Source organism: Cheilinus undulatus, linkage group 16, assembly GCF_018320785.1.
Source record: "Cheilinus undulatus linkage group 16, ASM1832078v1, whole genome shotgun sequence".
Taxonomy (NCBI): domain Eukaryota; kingdom Metazoa; phylum Chordata; class Actinopteri; order Labriformes; family Labridae; genus Cheilinus; species Cheilinus undulatus.
This window is the reverse complement of record NC_054880.1, coordinates 11,872,043-11,893,526: the sequence shown is the minus strand read 5'-3', so window position 1 is coordinate 11,893,526 and position 21,484 is coordinate 11,872,043. Positions and strand designations below refer to the sequence as shown.

The following is a 21,484-nucleotide window of genomic DNA, read 5'->3' as shown; positions in this document are numbered from 1 at the left end:
TTTGCGTTTTGAACCTGTAATTATGGTCACTGATCACATGCAGTGTACCGTTTTCCTGCCCGTGTGAGTCAGTCTGTGTTTAGATCATCAGCTCAGGGTCACAAGAGTTAATGATCACACTGATACTCAGGACGAGCAGAGAGAGAGAGAGGTGTGTGTGTCATACTGAGCATGCTCTTTGTGCTAACTTCCTGCTCTCTTCTTCCTGACAGAAAGGACCGTTCAGAGACGCCGGCGTTCAACAAGAAGGGGAGGAAGGCGAGCAGAGGAGACGCTCTGAATGCAGCTGAAGAGATTGAATCAAACTGAGGAATAATAACACTCTGCTGCGTGGATTTCTCCTTTTTTTAGCCTCTCTGTTTTTAAAGGACGGACCTTTATGGTTTAGTTTGACAGTAATGTTTGACCTCCACATCTGCCTGCTAGATGGAAGACTTTGTAGTTTTTCTTCTTTTTGAACCTTTTGACCGCCAAGTTTTAGAAAAACTGTGACGAGGACTTTTGTTTTTCCTTTGAACTTGCACTTTTATTTCAGTCATTTTCAGTCCTGTCCTCTGTTATCGCCCGCTTTCCTTTCAAGATAACGTTTGAGTTCTCATAAAAGGAAGCAGAGGAGTGACTCACTCAAGTTTCTCTAACAGGAACTTGAGAAGCATTTGCATTCCACTTTGGCTTCACAAGGGGACAAGTCCTCTGTTGTGTTTTTGTCGCTGAGTGGCCCTCTGAGAGACGTTATCGTGTATCAGTGGACTGCAAACGGACTGTCTTCTGGGAAAAAATGGGGTCAGAAAAGGACTCAGAGTCGCCTCACTCCTCAGTGAGCGGCGTCCCAAACCCTAAGTGCCGGGCGGCGGGCAAACGCCAGGGCCGCATCTCCTTTCACAGCCTGTTCCACAGCAAACGAGGCTCCAGGGGCACCAGGGGCCCTAAAGGAGGAGCAGCGCCCCCTTTGTCCCATCACCACCACACACAACAACAGCTCCTCCCGTCTGCCTTGAGCTCAGCGCCCGCCGCCGCCTCTGCTACACCAACGACGACCACAACCACAGCCGCCACGACCCCCCAGGACGTTGCCTCCAGCACCCCATCAAAGCCACTGTCCTCCAGCCAGCCGTCCCTGGGTGGAGCCCCCTCCTCTGGGGAGAATAACCTCCTGGAGTGCCCCCTGTGCCTGGTGCGTCAGCCTGCCGAGCAGCTCCCCGAGCTTCTGGGCTGCAGCCACCGCTCCTGCCTCTGCTGCCTGCGACAGTACCTCCGCATCGAGATCACAGAGAGCCGAGTCCAGCTCAGCTGCCCCGAGTGCGCAGAGAGACTCGCCCCGCAACAGGTGGCTGACATCTTGGATGATGCGGCCTTGTTGGAGAAATATGAGGAGTTCCTGCTGCGGAGGTGCCTCGCCTCTGATCCAGACTGTCGATGGTGTCCAGCACCAGACTGCGGGTAAGAAATCTACCAGTTTAGTTATCAGCTTGCTTATCTGTCTGTTTTTGTGCTATTTTGGAACCAGTATTCTGTTTTTATATAATTCTGTGTATTTTTAACTATACCTTATATAGCTGTAACTGAAATTTCTTATGTTATTGTCTCTGACTGATTCTCCTGTTAGATGTTGGTGTTTATCTAATCAATCATTTTCTAGTCTTTTTAAAGTTCCTTATCAAGCTCTAAAGCTCATGTTGAATTCTTAAAATGGCTTCTTTCAGGAGTCAAACAACCAAAAATCCCCCAACTCGTAGAGAAAACAAAAACAAGCACAAGCAAAATTTCTGAACAACTGAGATTCTTGAACCAGTAAATACTTATTATGTCAAGTATCAGATGATGAACTAAAGTGGTGTAAAACACAGATTTATCAGCTTAGAGTTCTTGCACCACCGTGTGATAGTGTTGATGACCTTCTGACCTAAACTCAGAAAAAAAAGACTAACTTTAATGTAAGGCCATGGTTTATTTATTTAGGCTGTAAATGTGGCAGAGTTTAGAGTAAAGGTCTGAATTTCTATACCCATGATACGTCTTTTTGTTTTTGTGCGATCATGTTATCCAATCAAAACTTAAGTTGACAAATCTTAAAACTTAAAGAGTAATCTGGACGTCCAATAATCTCAATTAGGAAACTTCTTCCTGTGATTCAACTCATGTAGTTGCAAAAAAACAGTTATATTGGTGTTTTGCTGCCCCTCAAACTGCCTGTTTTTAAATCAAACCTCAAACTGCACATTTATTTATTTTACTTTTGACCCTGACGTCATGTTATACATTACTCATGGCCTAAAAAGTTTCTCTTTTTTGTTGGCTTGTTTTCAAATTGGAATGTTTTATTGTTATTTTTTAATGGTTTCAGTGTTTGACTGAGCTGCAGTTTGGTCCGTTTCTGTGTTTTTTAATCAGCTTTAGATATAAATTTGGACTCAATGAAGGTTGACAACATGTACTGACGTTTAAAGGACTACTTTTTATTTTTAACTCAGCATAGTCTGATTTGCACTAAACATTGGGAACATTACTGAACAATTTAGAAAGTGTGTAGGAATTTGACAAAAGTTTTTGTAAAGGTAAGCAATTATCTAATGTTGGCTGCCCAGTATGTTTATTTTAAATGCTTAGGCATCAAAGCAGGTATCAATATCAGTCTGGCTTTTTCTAGAATTGCATCAAAGTTTATGTTACGGTATATAGATCAACTTGGATTGGAATGGTTGGTTGGGTTAAGATGGGTTGGTTGGAATGGGTTGGATTGAGTGTTTAAGTCTGATAGAATTGGATTAGGTTAGGTTGAATTGAGTTAAGTTGGGTTAGGTTTGGTTAGGTTAGATTAGGTGAGGTTAGTTGCTCTGTGATGGATTGGGTTTGGTTGGGGTAAGATGGATTGAGTTGATAGGAACAGGTTGGTTGGGTTGAGTGAGGTTTGGTGGGTTTATTTGTTTGGTGGGAATAGACTGGGCTTGGCTGGTTTGATGAGGTTGAGTTTGATTTGGTTGGTTTGGTCGACTAGGATTGGATTAGGTTGAAATCTGTTGGACTGGACGTGGTTGGGTTAGACAAAATTAGGTGGGGTTGGGGTTTTATTAAGTTGGATTGGACTCGGTTTGGATGCTGAAAGCTAGAAACTGAAAGATCTTAAGTGAGGCAAAAGTGAAACTATCATAGCATACTTGTATCTTTCTGTTACAGACAGTTGATGTTGGAGGTAGTTTCATTTTCAGTATTTGGCTTATATTAGGATTGAAGTAGAGACAGTACATTCACAAGCAGTTTAGTTGAGCCGTTTTAGCTTGATTAGGATTTTTAACTGGACTACTGTCCTCATCTTAGCATACATATACAAACTAGTTACTTTGGACTTTTTTCTGTAACATCATGCTGTTTGGCTTTGGGGTCTAAACCCAGCACAGACACTGTGGAGCATACATAGAACTCCTAGTCTGATCCATAGCTGCTCTATCTAGGCTTGAATACAACATTAAATTCTATTTTCATTGTACCTATGTTTAAATGCATTTTAAAGTCCAGTTTCAGTTGGACTGTTATGATAAGAGAGTCAGTTTTTAGGTCACATCAGCGCTGACATAGCTACTGAGATGATGTGTATCAAATCTTCATTATCAGGTTGAAGTTCTTTTCTTTGTTGTTATCTTTTATCAATTTTCTCTTTCTTTGTTTGTCTCCTTCTTCCTCTTCCCTTTGGTGCTCATGAACTCTTGCTAATTTGCTGTTAGGTTGTTAACTTATTTTTTCTGCTGTACTTCACTAAATTCTGACAAACAGCGTAACTTCAGATTGCACATATATGGCTGTATTTCTTTGTGAGCCACAGCGACACTTGCATGGTCAGTGCCTTCACAGTGGGAGTGATGAGGTGTGAAAGTTGAAACTGAAGGTCGGAGGGAGCAAAACTGTAAGTGGGTTAGAGACGGGTAAAGTCGCGCCCTGTGGTCGAAGGAGGGGGGAGTTAGATGAGGTTTTGGAGGTGACACTGCCCTGGTTAGGTTTCTGGAACAAATGAGAGGCGTTTGTTTCATCATAGAAGGCAGGAGTGATTCATTGTGTTTGTGTTTCTGTGTTTTTTGGAGTGTGTGGGAAGAGGCAACACTGATTTCAGAGATATATGTCTGCTGTGGTTTGGTTAAGTACAGGTACTGTTACAGGGGAAGGCCAGGGAGTATCTTTGCATAAATCTGTATTCAAGTTTCTGTTTCCCTGTTGCTATGTGTCATCATAACACCACACAAAGGATGTATTGTGTGTGCTATGTGTTAATGAATGCATGAAAAAATGTATTTTTACACAAGAAATGCACCTTGTTTCCTTTCAAATTCATGAAGGCATTGGAGATGGAAAGCGTTAGCAGCAAGTTTACACTTCACACTAAAAGGTAGATGGGGTTTGCCTTCTTTGCAGTGTTAAAACAAGACAGTTTAGCTCATATTTACTCGCAAAACATGAATTTCTAAACAGTTAAACAGATTCTGGTGTGGTTTACAGCACTTATGAGTTTTCTGTTGAAGTCTTAATTGAGAATGTAAAATTATGTCAGGCCTCATAGCATGGTACAGATTGCAGAAGGAGGTCACAGAAACAAACTGCTTGAAATTGATGATGGACGTTTTCCCTCCCCATTTCATACACAGAAATAATATTCTGATAGATTGGGAATGTTTTAAATCTTACTAATCAGAAAAGCCAGTGATGGCCTAGATGAGACTGGTTATATGTGCAAGGTTAATTACTTGGTTTGCACGGTAAGTAGCTATGACTGTGTACAACGTCATCACAGAGTTTCTCTAGACATGGAGATAATATACTAAAAATAGCCTCGTATCAACGTATCAAAATGGGTAGTAATATGGGTCTGCCTTCTAGAATTATAAGTGAAAACCTTTAATTTGATCATATTGGAGTGGGATGGTTGTATTGAGATGGGTTGGGTTCATTGGTGGGGTCAGTTGGATTGCACAAGGTTGTATTAGATTGGCTTGAGTTGGGATAGGTTGGGTGGTTCAGATTAGGTTTGGTTGGCTTGGGTTTGTTGGATTGGGTTAGGTTGGTGGGGTAAACTGGATCGGATTCATCTGGGTTGTTGAGGTTTGTTGGATTGGATTGAGCTGTGCTGGGTTGGTGGAGCTAGTTGGATTGAATTGGGTTAGTGGGCGTTGGTATGATCGGACTAGGTTTGGTGGGGTAAGGTGGTTCACATTGGGCTGGGCTGGTTGGGTTGATTTGGGTTGGTGGGGTTGGATTGGTTTGGGTTGGGCAGAAATAGGTTTGATCAGAGTAGGTTGGGGCAGGATTGGTTGTATCAGATTGGGCTGGGTTTAGACTTGTTGGATTGGATTGAATTGGATTGAAATGGATTTGCTTGGATTGGCTTGGACTGGGGAGGTTCGTTGGATTGTATTTGGTTGGTCTGGGTCAGCGGGGTTGGTCAGATTGGTTTAAATAAGATCAGGGTGGTTTGTTAGATCAGATTGTATGGGGCTGGATTAGACTTGGTTTGGTTGTCACCTGTAAATATCTCCTTTCTGCCATGTTTATCATTAAGGTGTGTTGTTTTACCACCTTAATAGATGCATGCATGGACAGAAATAAAGGATTTAAGGAAAAGTGTAAAAAAGAAATTAAAAACTATCTCAGTTTCTGACCGTAAACTCGGCCAGTGGGTGTAAGTTGGATGGTGATAGCTTCATCAGCGTTGTGATAGCATGACATCATAGCAACGTGACAAAGTGAACAAAGGACAACAATGGAGGACAGCCACTGATTTGTCTTCTGTCTTTTTGAGGCTGAAGAAAAAGAAAAGCTTTGTTTGAGAGAAGGCTGGTGGCTACAAGGAAAAATACATCAGAAAAAACACAAATACACAAGTCACATATGCCCAAAACTTAAGAAAAAGCCTGAAAATTTTCAGGCTAAACTACATATGTGAACACAAACAAATTTCTCAGTGTGACTTTATCCAGATTTTCAGTGTGAAATCTTGGTGAGCTGATGTGTGATCAGAGCAGGAAATATTCCAGAAACTTCACCACCAGTGAGCAGGAGGGAGGTGATGATGTTGATATCCTACAACTGTTGGGTTCTTTGTGCATGTTGGACAACCCTGCGGTTAAATTTTGTGATGAATTTTGATTTAACCCCACTAAAAACTCCTGAGTTTGGCTCAGTGGCTCAGCCCCTTAAAAGAAGGAACATTTAACTACCAATATTCAAGAAAGAAAGAAGATTTTTTATTTTAGAGCTTCAGTGAAAGGTCAGGGGTCGCTGAATTGATCCGTTATCATTATGTAGAGCCTAAAACGTACACAGCAGTAAACTGCTGCTGCAATAATAAATTCCTCTCTTTACAGGGGAACTTTATCTTCCTTTTTCAGCTTAATAATGTTTAGATTTTTGCTGTTTTTCCCTAGAACAATGTGACCATGAGGTTAAAGTGATCATCATTTTCTGTTTAATAGTTCCCTCTTTTGTAGAAGCGTGTTCAGCTGTAGTCTGAGAATAAAAGTACAGGACAGAGAGTTTTTACTCCCAATAGAGAGGAAAACCAACATCTAGAGGGGTGTTTAAGTTGTGTTATAACTATTATTTTAACAAGTCTCACATGTGTTTTTACCGATCTCTGTATAAAAGGCACAGCGTGATGATGTCGGTGCATCCTGGTTGAACCCTGCTGACAAAACGAATGATTTCAGGGTTTGGGGGAGCAGCTCATGTAAAGGTTACAGATTTAGGTCAATGAGATTTACCTTACAAAAAATTGACCTTACCAAAAGTGTGTCTGTGTGTGATTGCATCAGCAGTGTCATAGGAGCAGAGGTTGACCACCACTGACCTACATATTACTGAGAGGATCCTGCATCTGACGCCAGCAGTGACTCACCGCCTCTTTAACTCAGACAAGTTGACTGAGTGCGTATTATTATTCACCACAAACAGCCCAGGCTCAATGAACACAGATGCACACACACAAACACACACACACACACACACACACACCTGGCAGCTCCAGCCTCAGACTGCTGGTCAGCGTCAAAGTGGCTTCAACAGAAACGGTTTTATGGGTGTGAATTTCTGTCAGTGTACCGTTAACAGAGAGTTTATAATGGCGAGAGAGGGCCTCTGTTTGTGTGTGGCTCTATCCATCTTTATTTGTGTGGTCGTCAGCCTGTTTCTGTGATTGTGTGTAGCTGTGATTGTGTATTCTTGTGTATATATTGACCTACTTGTGGTAAAGTTATGTAAATGTGACCTGGTTCATCTATCTTGTCTATAGAAGTCTGGTGAGAGAAAGATAAACATACAGAAGTGTTTATCCTTTCACATCCTACTTAGATAATAATCAATGCATTACATTGTTATGAATTTTACAGTTATCTAAAGCAGGGGTTTCCAAGTGGTGGACCAGGACACAAAAGTGGGTCATGGAGCTGGTCATGAATGTTTGCCTGGGGAGAAAACTTGTGTCCAAAAGTCTATAATGTACAGCCGTGGTAGTTCCTACGGGCCACAGTGAAGGCTTGGAGCCTCCGGCTCCTTAGTGAGGAATCACACATGTACACACATGATTAGGGTTGTGACAGTATTTACTAGAGATGTGAATCATTAAGTGTCTCATGATTCAATTTGATTCTGACTCTTGTGGTCACGATTTGATTCAGAATCGATTTTCGATTCCAAGCCAATTCCTAATCACTCCACATTCTCTATTTCTTATAAAGAGGTGATTATTTTCAGCATCTGCTCCAGTCTGCTGTGCATTGATGAGCTGTGAATCTTTATTTGACATAAAAAAGCTTGATTACTTACACCAAAGATTTCAGGGGGGAGTAAGGCTTTGTCTGCTCTGAGGTTGTCATAATCATGTTTGCATATATTCACTAATATCAGTGTATTACACATACAATTTCCTTTGGTAATGACAAATGTTTATGGGCCTGTTTTTACTGGGATTTTTCACTTAAAGCACTTAAAGTTAATGCTAATGTTTGCAGCCGCACATCATTTATTTCTGTCACCATTTTTTATGACACAAGTAGGGGTTGCTTGAAGGGAAAAAGTTAAGGTTAAGCAAACGTTGGGTCAGGCTTCCTCTTACCTGGGACTGTAGAATCCACTGTGAGTTTGAAAACCTTACTTTTGGGAAAACGGGACAGACATATAGACCGTGCATGTAGTATGCAAGTACGTCAGACACAGCAATGTGAACATAACCGACACTGACTCATAAGCTGTGCTTTTAGCATTAGCAGCGCTTATGAGCCACACATCCTCCTGCAGCATCTGTGATGGAAACGGCACATACTTGCAATGGATCTGCTGTTGAAAATGCACTCAGGATCTAATAAAATTTTTAAAATATATATATAGATTCTTGCAAATTTTGAACCAGTTCAGTATTGTGGAAATTAATATCTGTAATTCTGACGTGGATCCTTTTTTTCTGGCCCCTCTCCTAGTCATATTTGCTCCGAATGTCTCGGTTTGGTGCATGCAGTCATGTGAAAAATAAGTCTGAATGGTTCCAGGCATCAGTAAGGCTCATAACTGTTTGCTAACAGTTGGTAAACTACAAAGAAGCTGGCATAATGAAACGCATGAAGAAGAAACATTAGGCTACATGCAGTAGCAGCTAGTGAGAAGACACAGCAGAGCTTTGAGACTCACCAGCTTCCCTCTCCTTAACTTCACTGAGCTGTTTTTAAAAAGCCACTGAATGTGGAAGCAAAAAAGGTCGAACCCATTACTGATGTTGACACGTTTTAAAGGCTACATGTGGATATACAGCAGTGGAGAAGCGAGGCTATTATTGTGTATTAGAAGTGCTCAAACCTTGTCACAGCAGCCCTTGTTTACATAAACCATTTCAACTACGGGCTGTAGTCAAATGTGTAGTTTAAAGTCTATGTAGAATAAACCTTTAATTCTGTCATAGTTTACCTCCTCATATGTTTTACATCATGACAGAGAATGTTTGGACATTTGAGGATATACCTACCTGATAGTATCAGTTGTTATATAATGTGTCTTTAAAAGGATGATATTTTTTAAACATTAGTGACACATTCCTGCAAGGGGCCTACCTGTTATCGAACAAGGCCACGCTGTCTGTACTTTTCCCTCTGATGTACAGAAGCCCAAAGTGGGAAATACCTCTATTCTACTCTGTTTTGCCATGATAACGAATTACTGAAAACTCCAGATCTTTACTCATTATCATGGGAGAGAAAAACTGATTTTTACATGATCTCTAGAAAACAACCAGAATGTTCACATTATGCAGCTCCTACCAACTTATGGAGCTTTGTTTTTTTTTAACCCTTTCTCATCTCATTATGGTGGTGTAATTTACAGTTGTTAACTTGAGTTCTTTGCTTTCGACCCAACAGGAAGCTCTTTAGCCCTTATACCTCTCTTTACCTGGCCTGCTCAGTATCAGACATCATTCAGACAAATTTCACAGAAATCTTCTGAACACTTCTGAGCAGCAAGGTAGATTTGTTTTTATTTCTGGAGTTTGAGCACTAAATGTAGAGTAAATATTGGATGTAAGATTCATCAGGTAAACAGAAACACGCCTACAATGACACATGATTGCAGGAATGTTTGCTTTATGCTTTCTGGGTGTGTAAATCTGCAAGAAATGACTGAATGTTTGTCTTTGAGCTGCTTTTTAAAGGCTAGACAAATGATTAATGATGCTTTTAGAGCAGTAAGCACAGTAATATTTGATTAAAAGGAAACACTGAAAATGGCTCAAATGCTCTTGTTAGCTTTTGTAGGACATTGTAACTTTAGTTCTCCTAAATCCACTTGCAGATGGAGAAGTCAGCCTGTTTGGGAAAAATTAGCTAGTTAGGGGGATTTGAAAACTCGCCACCCTGGTGGCTAAATGAGGCTCAAAAAACAAGTCATCCCTCAGGAAATTCTAAGCATCTAAAATGTAATTTAAATACCAGTGCTAATCAATACTTTAAAATCAATGCTGCTGCCTTAATAATGCTTGTGATTGTTTAGTTCTTCATGTCCAGATCACTGATCTGGACTTTGCTGATGATACTGTGATCCTTGCAGATGATGATAAGGAGGCAAAAGCATTGGGACTGATGCTTTAGATGCTGCGGTTGAATCTTTGTCCCTGAATGGGGATATTGTAGAAGTTGCAGAGCAGTTCACCTACCATGGCAGCATAATCCATCAATCCGCTGGGTGAAGCTGAAATCAACTGCAGACTTGGACTCTTTTGGGTTTGCTGGGCAAGGCGGTTTGGCCCTTCTGGTGTCTGATCATGACGATGAAAATCAGAGTCTTTCGGTCCTTGGTCCTCCTGGTCCTACTTGTGAGGTCTGGATGTTGACTGATGTCCAGAGGCTCTGGCGCATTTTTGGGTATTGGCAAGACCATTGGGGCTTTTCTATTACATTAAGAAGCTTAGCTGTACTTGGTATGACTCAGCATGGCTGCCCCACTGATTTCCTTTTCAGGCACAACCTAGCTACCTATTTGAGGGAACATCTAGGGCTGATGACACGGCGTTTTGAGTCAATGACACTAAATAGCTACACTTCAGTAGGCATTGTTTTGTTCCACCAGGAGAAGAAGTGCACTCACATCATCCCTGTCCATGCTGTTGTCCCGAGGTATTTTAAATTTTTATGCAGCAGTTTTCTTCTTAAACACATCTGCAAATGATGACAAACTGCTGTGACAACACTGTGGCACACCTTGAGGCAGGGCGGGTATGCATGGGCCCTGCTCCAGAGCAGGACCACTCTGGGTGCGGCTTGGTGTGGTCTTGCTTGGCCAAACTGGTGATGGAAAAGTAAATCAGCACGGCTTGGTTTGGATGGGGGCTGCTAAAAGTCATAGCGGAAAAGTGTCTATTGCTGATGTGCTGAGGACAGTGGCGATGGGAAGGGTTGTCTTTTTGATGGTGGTAGCTGTGCTTCTACTGGCAAGAGCACTTCCAGGGCCTGATCCAGCACAGGTACTCAGGTCAGGTCAGGAATCGGAGCATATCCCGGTTTAGCACTTCGCTGCGTCAATCTTGATCCTGCACTGTTCTGGCCTCCCAATGGCCATCCTCAAGGCTTGTTCCAGGCCTATGCCCCATCTTTCTGGTTAACTTCCCAGCTGCCCCTTTCATGATGCCCCCGGTGTCTGGACCAGCCCACCAGGTCCTTTCTTGAGTGCGTCACTGTTAGACACATGGTCTTCCTAATGAAACCCAAAAATGTGCTGAAGAGAAGTTGTCACAAAGGAGTCCATTCGGCACCTCTGGCCATGAGTCAACATCCAAGGCTCACACTGCATACTGTGTGCCTGGAACCAGGTGGGTAGGAGCAGGCTTCGGGGCAGACTCGTGTGTCAGCTGGAGAGATGGGGCATGGGCCTGATGCAGGCATGGACAATGGCCATCAGGGGTCCAGGGCCAAACCGGTTTATGGTCCCATACCAGACCTGACCTGCTGTGTGTAGTTGGTCTATAGTTGACTGTTTTGACTGGTGCTTATGGGAAGTCCTGCTCTTTGATTTTTCAGATTTAAAAAATAAAACAATGTTATCCAGAGCTGCTCCAAAATCTAATATTATTGTTATATAGAAGCATCAGAGGAGCCTTTCTGGCAAAATTCAATCAACGTAAAAGCCTTTTTTTACAGGAAAGTTCTGCTTCAGATGGAAAACTGTGACCAAATAAGATTTAATACACAAAAACAGACACAATCTTAGACCCCTCTACTTTTGATTTGATATATATTCTTATTGTGAGAGGGGGAAGTTAAATAAAATGTGACGGGGAAATTGAGTGGAGACGATGGGTGACATAGATAACATTAGACAAGACAGCCAGATGTATTTAACCTTTATTTAACCAGATAAAACCCATTGAGATTGAGATCTCTTTTGCAAGAGAATGAAGGCAAGACAGCAAAAATACCCAAAAAACTAAAAACGTTTAATTAAATGAATGAGAATTTATATAGCTTAAGCAAGGCAGTGATCATTAGGAGGTAAGTCTGAAATAAGGGAAAGAGAGTGGGAAATCAATTCATATTTTAGTATTTTTCCTCTCTAAAATGATCCATCCAGGCGATCTTGAATCTCAGGCTGTTGAATTTGTCTGATTTTGTATTGAAACTGTTATATCAGAGCTGTTTACCTTCATCCGGGCTGTCTTATCTAACCAATAAGGTCTCATCCCATGTGATTGTCACGTCTGAGTATCCAAACACTGTCCCTCTGCCTTCCCCTCTGGCTGTCAGTTGCCATGGTGACTATCGATGCTGCATAGAGGGAGCGTTGCCAAGGGTAACAGGAGTTGGGGACTTAATTAAACAGATCAATACGTGCTCGCTGGGCTCTGCGTGCATGTCATTGTTCTGGATTTTGTGCCTTTGATTGCTGATGACATGTTGTGTTTGATTGTGAGTCACGTTCTCTTCAGCGAGCCGCTGTTCCCGTCTGTGTCTGTGTTTGTGTGTTTAGAGGCTCAGCAGGAGTCCCAGGTGGCTGCTGGTGGAGCTGAACATGTCAGGACTGTCTGTGCATGTTTCCTCTCCACACTCAGCGTGTCAGCACTCATAAAAAAACTCCCCCACCTCTCCTCTCTCTCCTCTCATTCTGCTTCACATTTACATCCACATTATCACTCCAGCCTCTCTTTGCCCTCCGTGTTTCTCTGTCGCTCTGTTTCTCTCTTTGTCTCCTCTTCCATCCTGGAAATTTCAGCTCCATTTGATTTCAGCAAAGTGTCAGAATCAGCCAGTCGTGAGGCAGTGTTGACGTGGGATGCTCTCCCGGGAAGAAGCTGTTGTGGCAACCTGTCCTCTGTACCGCAACAAGTCCACAGTTAGCCTGATGGAGAACATAGACAGTCATAGTTTCTTTTATTTTTTGTTTTTGCATATTTTTCAGACTTAAATGATTCAGATCACCAGACACATTTTAATATTAGACAAAGACAAAAATGCAGTTTTGTAAATGATGATTTCATTAAAAGGGAAAAAAACATCCAAACCTGCCTGGCCCGATGTGGACAGAGTAATCAATTTCCCCTTCTTAAATCAGGAATTTACTGTGATTAACCACATTTTTTGGAAACCTGAGTTCAATTTGAGAAGTTTCACCCAGGCCTGACTGGTACCAGACCTGTTTAATCAAGAAATCACTGAAATAGAATTTGTCTGACCAATAGAAGTGAGCTAAAAGATCTCAAAGGCAACACATCATGCTGCCATCTATAATTCAAGAACAGCTGAGAAACAAAAGTCATTGACATCTATCAGTCTGGAAAGGATTCAAAGCCACTTCTAAGGCTTTGGGGCTCCAGCAGACCATGGTGAGAGCCATTACCCACAAATGGAGAAAACTTGGAACAGTGGCTAACCTTCCCGGGAGTGGTGGGCCTACCAGAATTGCTCCAAAAAACAAAACCTGCAGGCCTTACTTGACTCAGTTAAGGTCAGTGTTCCTGATTCAACAATAAGAATGACACTGGGCAAAATGGCATCCATGGGAGCGTTCCAAGGTAGTGTGTGGTTTGAGGTTCTTTTTTGGTCACAACAGCTCACGTAATGCGCTGCACATTTACACACTATTGCACATAACCCAGCAGCTTCTGTTTGTTGTTCATGCTGGTGAATTCTCTCAGTTTGATAGTTGAAAAGTGGAAATAACTTGTCTCTGCTGTCCTTGTATAAAGCAGTGGTTCTCAGCACTGGGGTTGGTCACGGGACACTGAGAGGGGGTTTCCAGATGCCTTTAAAAAAACTAAGAATATTTTTTAATTACACTGTTGCCACTGTACACCAATTTTGCCAAATCTTAACCTGTTTTCATCACTTTTTCTCACCAATTTTCCAATTCTATCACATTTTGCCACTTAAAACACATTTTTTTCATCTTAAACCCTTTCTACCACTTTATTTCTGCCTGTTTTTGCCACTTCTAAACCAGTTCTTGCCACCTTTCACCTATTGTTACCTCTTTGACCCATTATTACCACATATTTCCACCCATTTCACCAAATTTCCACCCAGTTTTGTTACTATTTATGCCCGTTCTTGCCACTTAAACACATTTTTGCTACTTTTATCTAATTTTTGCCCCTTCCAACCCATTTCTGCTACTTTTAAAATCTAATTTCACTGCTTTACTACAATTTTTTTGCCATTCTTTACCCATTTTAATTCTGTTTTTTAACAAAACAGATTTACATTTTTAGGAAGGCCATTTACTACACAGATGAATTTTAAAAAATGATTTGTTTCTTTGATAACAGTGGTTATTATTCAGGTTAGATATAAAATATGGATATCACAGCTTAACTTTACAGTGGACCATCATTTTCTGACCTCCATGGTTCTCCAATTTAGCGGCCCCAGAAAGCTGTCCCTTTTGTGGGCAGCCTTGTCTACACAAGACAGTTCTTGAATGTGCATGGCTGTGTTCAACCACCTTCAGGTACAGTGGGGGTCCCGGTCTCTGGCACCTTTTTATGGGGGCTCGCGGGCTGAGAGGGTTTAGAACCACTGCTATAAAGGACAGGTGGTTAGAAAGGGCAGCTCTGTTTCCACCCCTTGTTGACTACAGTGTGTGCACAGTATGCTCTCTCTTTCCACTGAAACGTCCCTTTAGACATCTTACTTTCTTATGCATAATGTGGATGCAAATCATTGAAAACTGTAGATTAAGGTCCAAATTTACACTCAAAGACACATGACAAAGAAATCGAATGAAAATTGCACTCCATATCTCTAATTTGAAGCAGCACCATAACACAGATTTGTGCAAATCGCTCATATGAAGGTCTCTGAACTGATGGACCTCAGGGTTTTCTGTTCTTTTTCAAGGAGCCTCAGAATCATCTTCACTGCTTTTTTCTCTGCAGCGTGAGACTGTTTTGTCTTGTATTACAAACTTTTTAGACTTGGTGTGTAAGGTTTGTGAGCGTGAAGTTTTTCACTGGGTTACAGGTGTGAACATTGCAACTAAAAGTAACAGACTCAGTTGTCAAAACCAGTTTGAACCTGCTTATTTATGAACGACACATCACTGCTCATAATTTGCTTTTATCTTTAAAAGCATGTTTATGACCAAATAAGGAAAAAGGAGAAAAGCAGTTAAAGAGGAGCCACTAGCTTCTTGGCTCAGTAGCTACAAAAACACATTTTTTTGATTGTCCATTGATACCGCTGTTAAACTGTTAGTCAAAACACTGCTATGAGTTTAGCTCTCCTGTTAGTGTTGGAAACACAGCTATTTAGACTGAGTATCTCTGGTCAATGTGTGGCACATAATAAAATGAAAATATGTAATATGAAGGTAAAATCATGGAAGTAAGCCTTTAGATAATCACACGGAGGCGTGGGGGGGGCTTTTCAGGTCAGGGAAATACCAACCTGGGTTTTTCAGAAGTGAGAAAGAGAGGTTTCCCATGACAGTTAAAGTCCATTTTAAAAAGGAATTGGTTACGAGGTCTTTTTTCTCGTGGAGATGTTTGTTCATTCCTCATGTGAAACTCTGCTGCTGTTTCTGTTTAGACGGGCTTAAAGCAGAGTGCTGACGCTGCAGGAAAAAATGCCAAACTGGCATCTCTGTGTTTTTGTTTCCCTGGGCTTAAATAGAAAGTTTAAATGTTGTAATTTAAAAGTTGAGTCAGTTTGGTGATCGGCTGACCTCTGAGCTCGGCTGAAGCAGCGAGGATTAAATCATTTTTATCTCTATAGAAGGATCTGTCTTTATCCTCAGAGGAACAGAGGGAAGTGTTTCTGCAGGAATGACACTTCTTCCTGTCTCATCTTGTCCTGATGAGAAGTCCTGTCTCCTCTCATATCTGTTAATTTATTCCTCCCCGACAGCAGGCCCGTCACGCCGTTTGAAGAGGTGGAAATGAGTGACGTGTTGGTGCTGGTGTGTTGGAGGCGTTCCAAAACAATTAAAGTTTGCTAAATTATCACTTCATCCTCGCTCGCTGTGTTTTTTAATAGTATAACTTAAGCTGTAGGGAGCAGAAAGCTGGCATTGTGTTTGTTTTTATGGCAGGGAAAGGGCTTAAAATGTTAAAATCCCTGTTTGCTTTTGTTTTCACTCCTCCACACTTTGCTTGGTGGCAATATTTGACGACTGGGCTCATTTGTGATTCCTTCAGTGACTGACAGCTCTCTCTCCTCTTCTTTAATTGCCTGTATTGTTATAAAATGCCATCCTCTCTGCTATATTTAACATCCCACTCTTGAAAGTGTGCTTGCCAAACTTGAGTACAAAACAAATCAATGTTTAACCTCTGCTTTTCAAAAGTAGAGCCTGTGCTGAAAAGGAAAAAGCTGCAGTTCTTGAGGATCTGTTTACAGCTGGCTCCAAAAGCAAAGAAATCCCTTTTAGCTCTCATATTTAGACGTCCTGTTTTTTACAGCAGACATCAACATGTTTAGATCCCGGCTCAAATGTAGATTTAGGAATCTAATCTCTGTCTTTTAATTGTAAAAACTGTACTTTGTGTAGAATTTTCACAAGTCATACAGTTTAGACCACATGGACAAAAGTATTATTTAATTTCTGAAGAATTTGTCAATCATTCAGATTTGTTTAATAAAAGATTGTGCTGAAGAACCCTATGTGACAGAACAAAGACACTGCAGAAAATAAGACATAAAAAGACTAAAGATTCTTTGAAAATATTATTGAAGATTGTGGGAAACGTCCCAGACAAAATACACAACACTGTAACAGAAAATTCCCTAAATCTTCCTTTGAAAATTCCTGAATACTACTGGAGAAGATTGCTGAAAATTCTGGAAAAAAGTCCTGAAAGTCTCATATTCCTTATGAAATGTTCTTGAAAATTTGGCCAAAGAAAAATTCTTCCAAAAATTTAGGATAAGTCCTTATCCTTTTGGGAAAATCAACATAAATTTCCTTAAAAATCAAGGGTAAAAATATCATGCGTTTGGGTAAATTCACAACGAGAATTCTCTAATAATTCAGGGTAAAAATGTATAAATCTAATTCTATCCTTTGCTATCAAAAGCTTGAACAACCTTGAACTTGCGACCCACCAAAAACAGCTCCGCTACCCACTTTCGGGTCCCGACCCACCAGTCAAGGACCACTGGTGTAAAGCACCCTTCACTGGAGTGTGGAGCAGAGGAAGTATGTTCCAAGAGTGACGTATCACACTTCCCTGTTCTGCAGTCAGATGGGTGAGCCTGGGTTAGGCAGATGCCAGGAGAACATTACCTTCCTGACTGCATTGTGCCAACTGTGAAGTCTGGTGGAGGAGGGATAAAGGTATGGGGCTGTTTTTCAGGGTTTGGGCTAGGCCACTTATCCCCAGTAAAGGCCAGTCTTAATGCTTCACCAACACAACAAAGCATGGACTATAAAGACATGGTTTGATGACTTTAGTGTGGAAGAACTTGACTGCTCCTCTCCGATCCCTGACCTCAGCCCCACTGAGCACCTTTGAGATGAACTGGAATGGAGATTGCGAGCCAGGTCTTCCTGTCCAACATCAGTGCCTGACATCATAAATACTCTACAGAATGAATGGGCACAAATTCCCACAGAAACACTCCAAAATATTCCAAGACGACTGGGCAATGTTATAGCTGCAAAAAGGCACCAACTCCATATTAAAGTGCTTGTATTTGAATTCAGTGTCATTACATTACATTCTTAAAGCCTGTCACTTCACACCGCTGTAACTGTCCCCAATTACAGTCTAAAACAGACTCATTGTGTCGTGAATCTTTTCTCTGAACTGGGCTTTATTGTTAAAACAGTAGAGTGATTTAAAGTGTATTATTTAAAGGAAAAGGAAACAGAAATGGGGTATTTTATTGACTAAATTATTCCTTGTGTGAAAACAAGAGACAAGATAACAGAAATCCTGAATAGCTAAACAAATGCTTTATGCTACTACTACTACATCAAAAACGTAATCAGAGTACTGTTAAAGATGACTTTGTAATTTTTTACCCCAACACTGATCGCTGAATTAGCTTTAAATACAGTTTTCACTTGAAAGATCATAGAAAAATATCAGAAATGTTTTTGGTTTTTACAGTTTTCCCATGATTCACTGCACCCACTGTCATTAAGAACAGATCATATCCATCATGTTTTGTCCTTCTCTTCATAATTTGGTCCATTAATTCCAGTTCCAGTTTAAGATAATAATCTGCTGGTTTGACCTTTCTAAAGTGTCATGTCTAAACACAACACTTATGTCAGAATAACTCTGAAAACTTTATTGACACTCCTGCTCAGTGAACGTTGTGCTCCTTCATCTCCTCTCTCCATATTGAACTTAGTGAATCAGTATTGATTGACCTCATCCCGTCTCCTCTCTCTGTGTTGTTACTCAGTGATTTCTCCATTGATCACGTCTCCTCTCTCTCTGCGGAGAGCTCTCCGGCTCTTTCAAGTGTCCATTAGTGGCCGTACTGGAGATCTTTACTCCTCAGGAACTGTCATTGACTTTAACTGTTTTAGTAAAGTTACATCTCAGTTCATTTCCTGCCAGCAGTGGTGACATAGGCTTGAAGGCAGAGACTCTTTTCTCACAGTTATAAAAAAAGAGAGAGTAAATCCTTTAGAGCGAAGGCTACTTTTATATCACTATACCAAAAAATCAGCTCAGCTCAGAGGGTTTTAATATACTAAAGTGTTGTGAATTAATGCCTCACTCTAGCTATTAATTTCTTTTTCTGACATAATAATTTGACTTTTTCTGTCACCATGGTTTAAATTATTAACTTTTTCTCTTAATCTGTCTCCTTCTCTTAGATTCGCCGTCATCGCCTCAGGCTGTGCCAGCTGTCCCCGGCTGGTGTGTCGCAGAGACGGCTGTGGCGCCGAGTTCTGCTACCACTGCAAACAGGCCTGGCACCCCAACCAGACGTGCGACACTGCCCGCCAACAGAGGGCGCAATCCCTGCACACGCACAGCAACCACTCGCCCAGCTACACGCAGGAGCAAGGACCCGGTAAGAGCTGTGAAACACACAAAGATCAGCCTCCCTGGAGAGGAGGGCGAGGATCAAAAGTAACCACAGTCTGACACCCGCCTGTTGTGCATGCGTGGGTCTGCAGATGCGTGCTCGGTACAGACAGACAAAATCGTCTCCTGCAGCATTTCCCTCTTGAAAATATTTTCACACCTCTGAGGACTCTCTGTCTCTTCGTCTCTGTGTCTGTGTCAGTCTTCATCACATGTCAGTCACCTCACTGTGTCACAGCGCTGACTCAGACTCCTCTCAGCTCTCTGCTGCTCTTCTCACTGCAGACTGATGAATGCAGCGTTCAACTGAGCACGAGAAACTATTTATATCAGAGTTCATACTCTGGAGAGTTTAAGACATCTTGTCTTACAGTATTTTTAAATGTCACCCCTACATTTGTGCATCCAATGTGACATCAGTAACATTTTCAGTAGCAGATGATGATGCTGCCCCACATGCAGAAGATTCCTGGCTCAAACCCACCAGTGCCGCAAAAACTAAAATATTAGCAAAGTTATTTATCTCAATTATAGTAAAATAAATTCTTATTTTATTTGCAGCTCACATGTAAAGGATTATATTGGCCTGAGAAGATCAAATAAACAACATATTTCAAGGTTAAAAATAACAAATAAGCCCTGCATCAGCAAAAAGTTCTTCCAGTGATGTGGGGCGAGTTAGGTTCAAGAGAAGTTATGCTTAATATTTTATAGCTTAGATTTACTCTTTGATCAGAAACAGTCAGTGCATTGACATGCTCAGTCCGGTCAAGCTACAAACATAGCTCCATTAGGCCGTTTAATTGGACTACACTCCTTGTTCCAGTATGCAGACAGGAGAAGGAGACTTCATTTCTTTACACTAATATGGCGATATGCTACTCTGGCGATATGCCCCCTTTTGACGAGTTACTACCGACTTATTTCTGTTGACTTTGCCAACAAGTTGACCAGTTGCTAACAAGACAAACCTGAACAAATTTAACATCTTTGTTCATTACATACTCACTTCGCTTCAGCTAACTGTGAAGTGGTGTGTAAAAAGGCCCACCAGCGTTTATATTGTTTAAGGAAACTGTCACACTTTCACATTGACCGAACATTAATGACCATGTTCTATCGGGCTTTTATTGAATCAATCTTGTCTTTTTCCTTGGTGTCTTGGTTTGGTCACACATCTCTGAAAGATAAAAATTCCTTGAGTCAGGTAGTGAAATGGTCAAGTCGTCTTATTGGTGTGCCTCAGCTCTATCCAGCATCCCTGTATACTAAGCAGTTGCAGAGGATAGCTTACTCTGCCTTAAATGATGATTCTCACCCTTTGCACAGTGAATTTCAGCTTCTCCCCTCTGGATGGAGGTTTCTAGTCCCAAGGTGCAGAACAAAGCAGTATAAAAACAGCTTTGTTCCTGCTGCTATTGCTGAGCTGAACAAGTTGTAGCCTTATCTTGCACACATGTATTTAATTTTTTCATGCACTTATATATATATTCCTATATTTGAATCGTAAACTTGGTTCTTACCCTGGCTTTTTTGAGAGCTATCGATTTGCTGAGTTTTTAATTTGATCTCAATGGAGGGTACTTCACCCTATTTTATGCCTATTTCTGCTTTTATGATGGAACCTTGAGCACTTTAATGTTTTACCTTTGTTTTTGGCATGTTTGTTTCACTTTTCAGGGGTTGGGGTGGGGGGTTGGGCTGTTATGCCTTGGAGGTTTTAAATAACCGTCATTTCTTTCCTGTTTGTTTTCTTTGTTGCTTCTGTCCTGTGATCTGCGTGTTGGAATGGATGTTCTAATCTCACTGACTGCAAAACAAATCTACCTACGGGTACAAATAAAGTAACCTGAACCTGAACCTGAACCTACACCTTACTTTTGGCTTGAATGCAGTGTTTGCTATTTCTTCAAGCTTAGTGGTTCCAGATCCATTTCCTAGGAAGATGACTACTACCATTGTGGCTTTACCACGATGACTTTTTGCCGTGCCAATCCAACCACGCCGTGCTGATTTACTTTTCCATCACCAATTTGGCCGCCCTGGGCTAAGCAGAGCAGCGGCCTAAGCACACCCACTTCACCTCTAAGCACGCAGGGCCTAAACTTTTATCCCAGCCTTAACAGTGGTGGTCTGATCCCTGCGTTAACTGTGAGACTGAAACATTTATGACTCATGACGAAACTCATGATTTATGTCTTCATACTACAGTCTGATAGTCGGGCACCGCCCATGATAGAGACCGTCTTTCCTATGTAACAACTAATGAGAGTAAAGCTGGCACTAGTAAAGCATGCAGTTCTTATTGCCCAATCTATAAACAGTTAAATTTTTGCTGTAAGACGATGTAAAGACAATCAGATCAGAACATACAGCTCCCATTCCTGTCTTTCCTTCTTTGTTCTGTCACTTTTTGTCATGTCATAAAGAAACGTTAATCCAGTAGTGAAATTGCATGGGACTCTCAGCAGGTGCAGTATTAGAGAC

General features: G+C 41.3%; 1 protein-coding gene across 1 annotated transcript in view; it reads left to right on the top strand.

The window, feature by feature from the left end:
- rnf19b (ring finger protein 19B) overlaps window positions 1-21,484 on the top strand; it is a 64,521-nt gene that overhangs the window by 30,216 nt on the left and 12,821 nt on the right. The window contains exons 2-3 of the mRNA XM_041808953.1: window positions 213-1,440; window positions 18,784-18,983. Coding sequence (XP_041664887.1) covers window positions 779-1,440; window positions 18,784-18,983 — 862 coding nt within the window. The 5' untranslated portion in view covers window positions 213-778. The remainder of the gene's footprint in view (window positions 1-212; window positions 1,441-18,783; window positions 18,984-21,484) is intronic.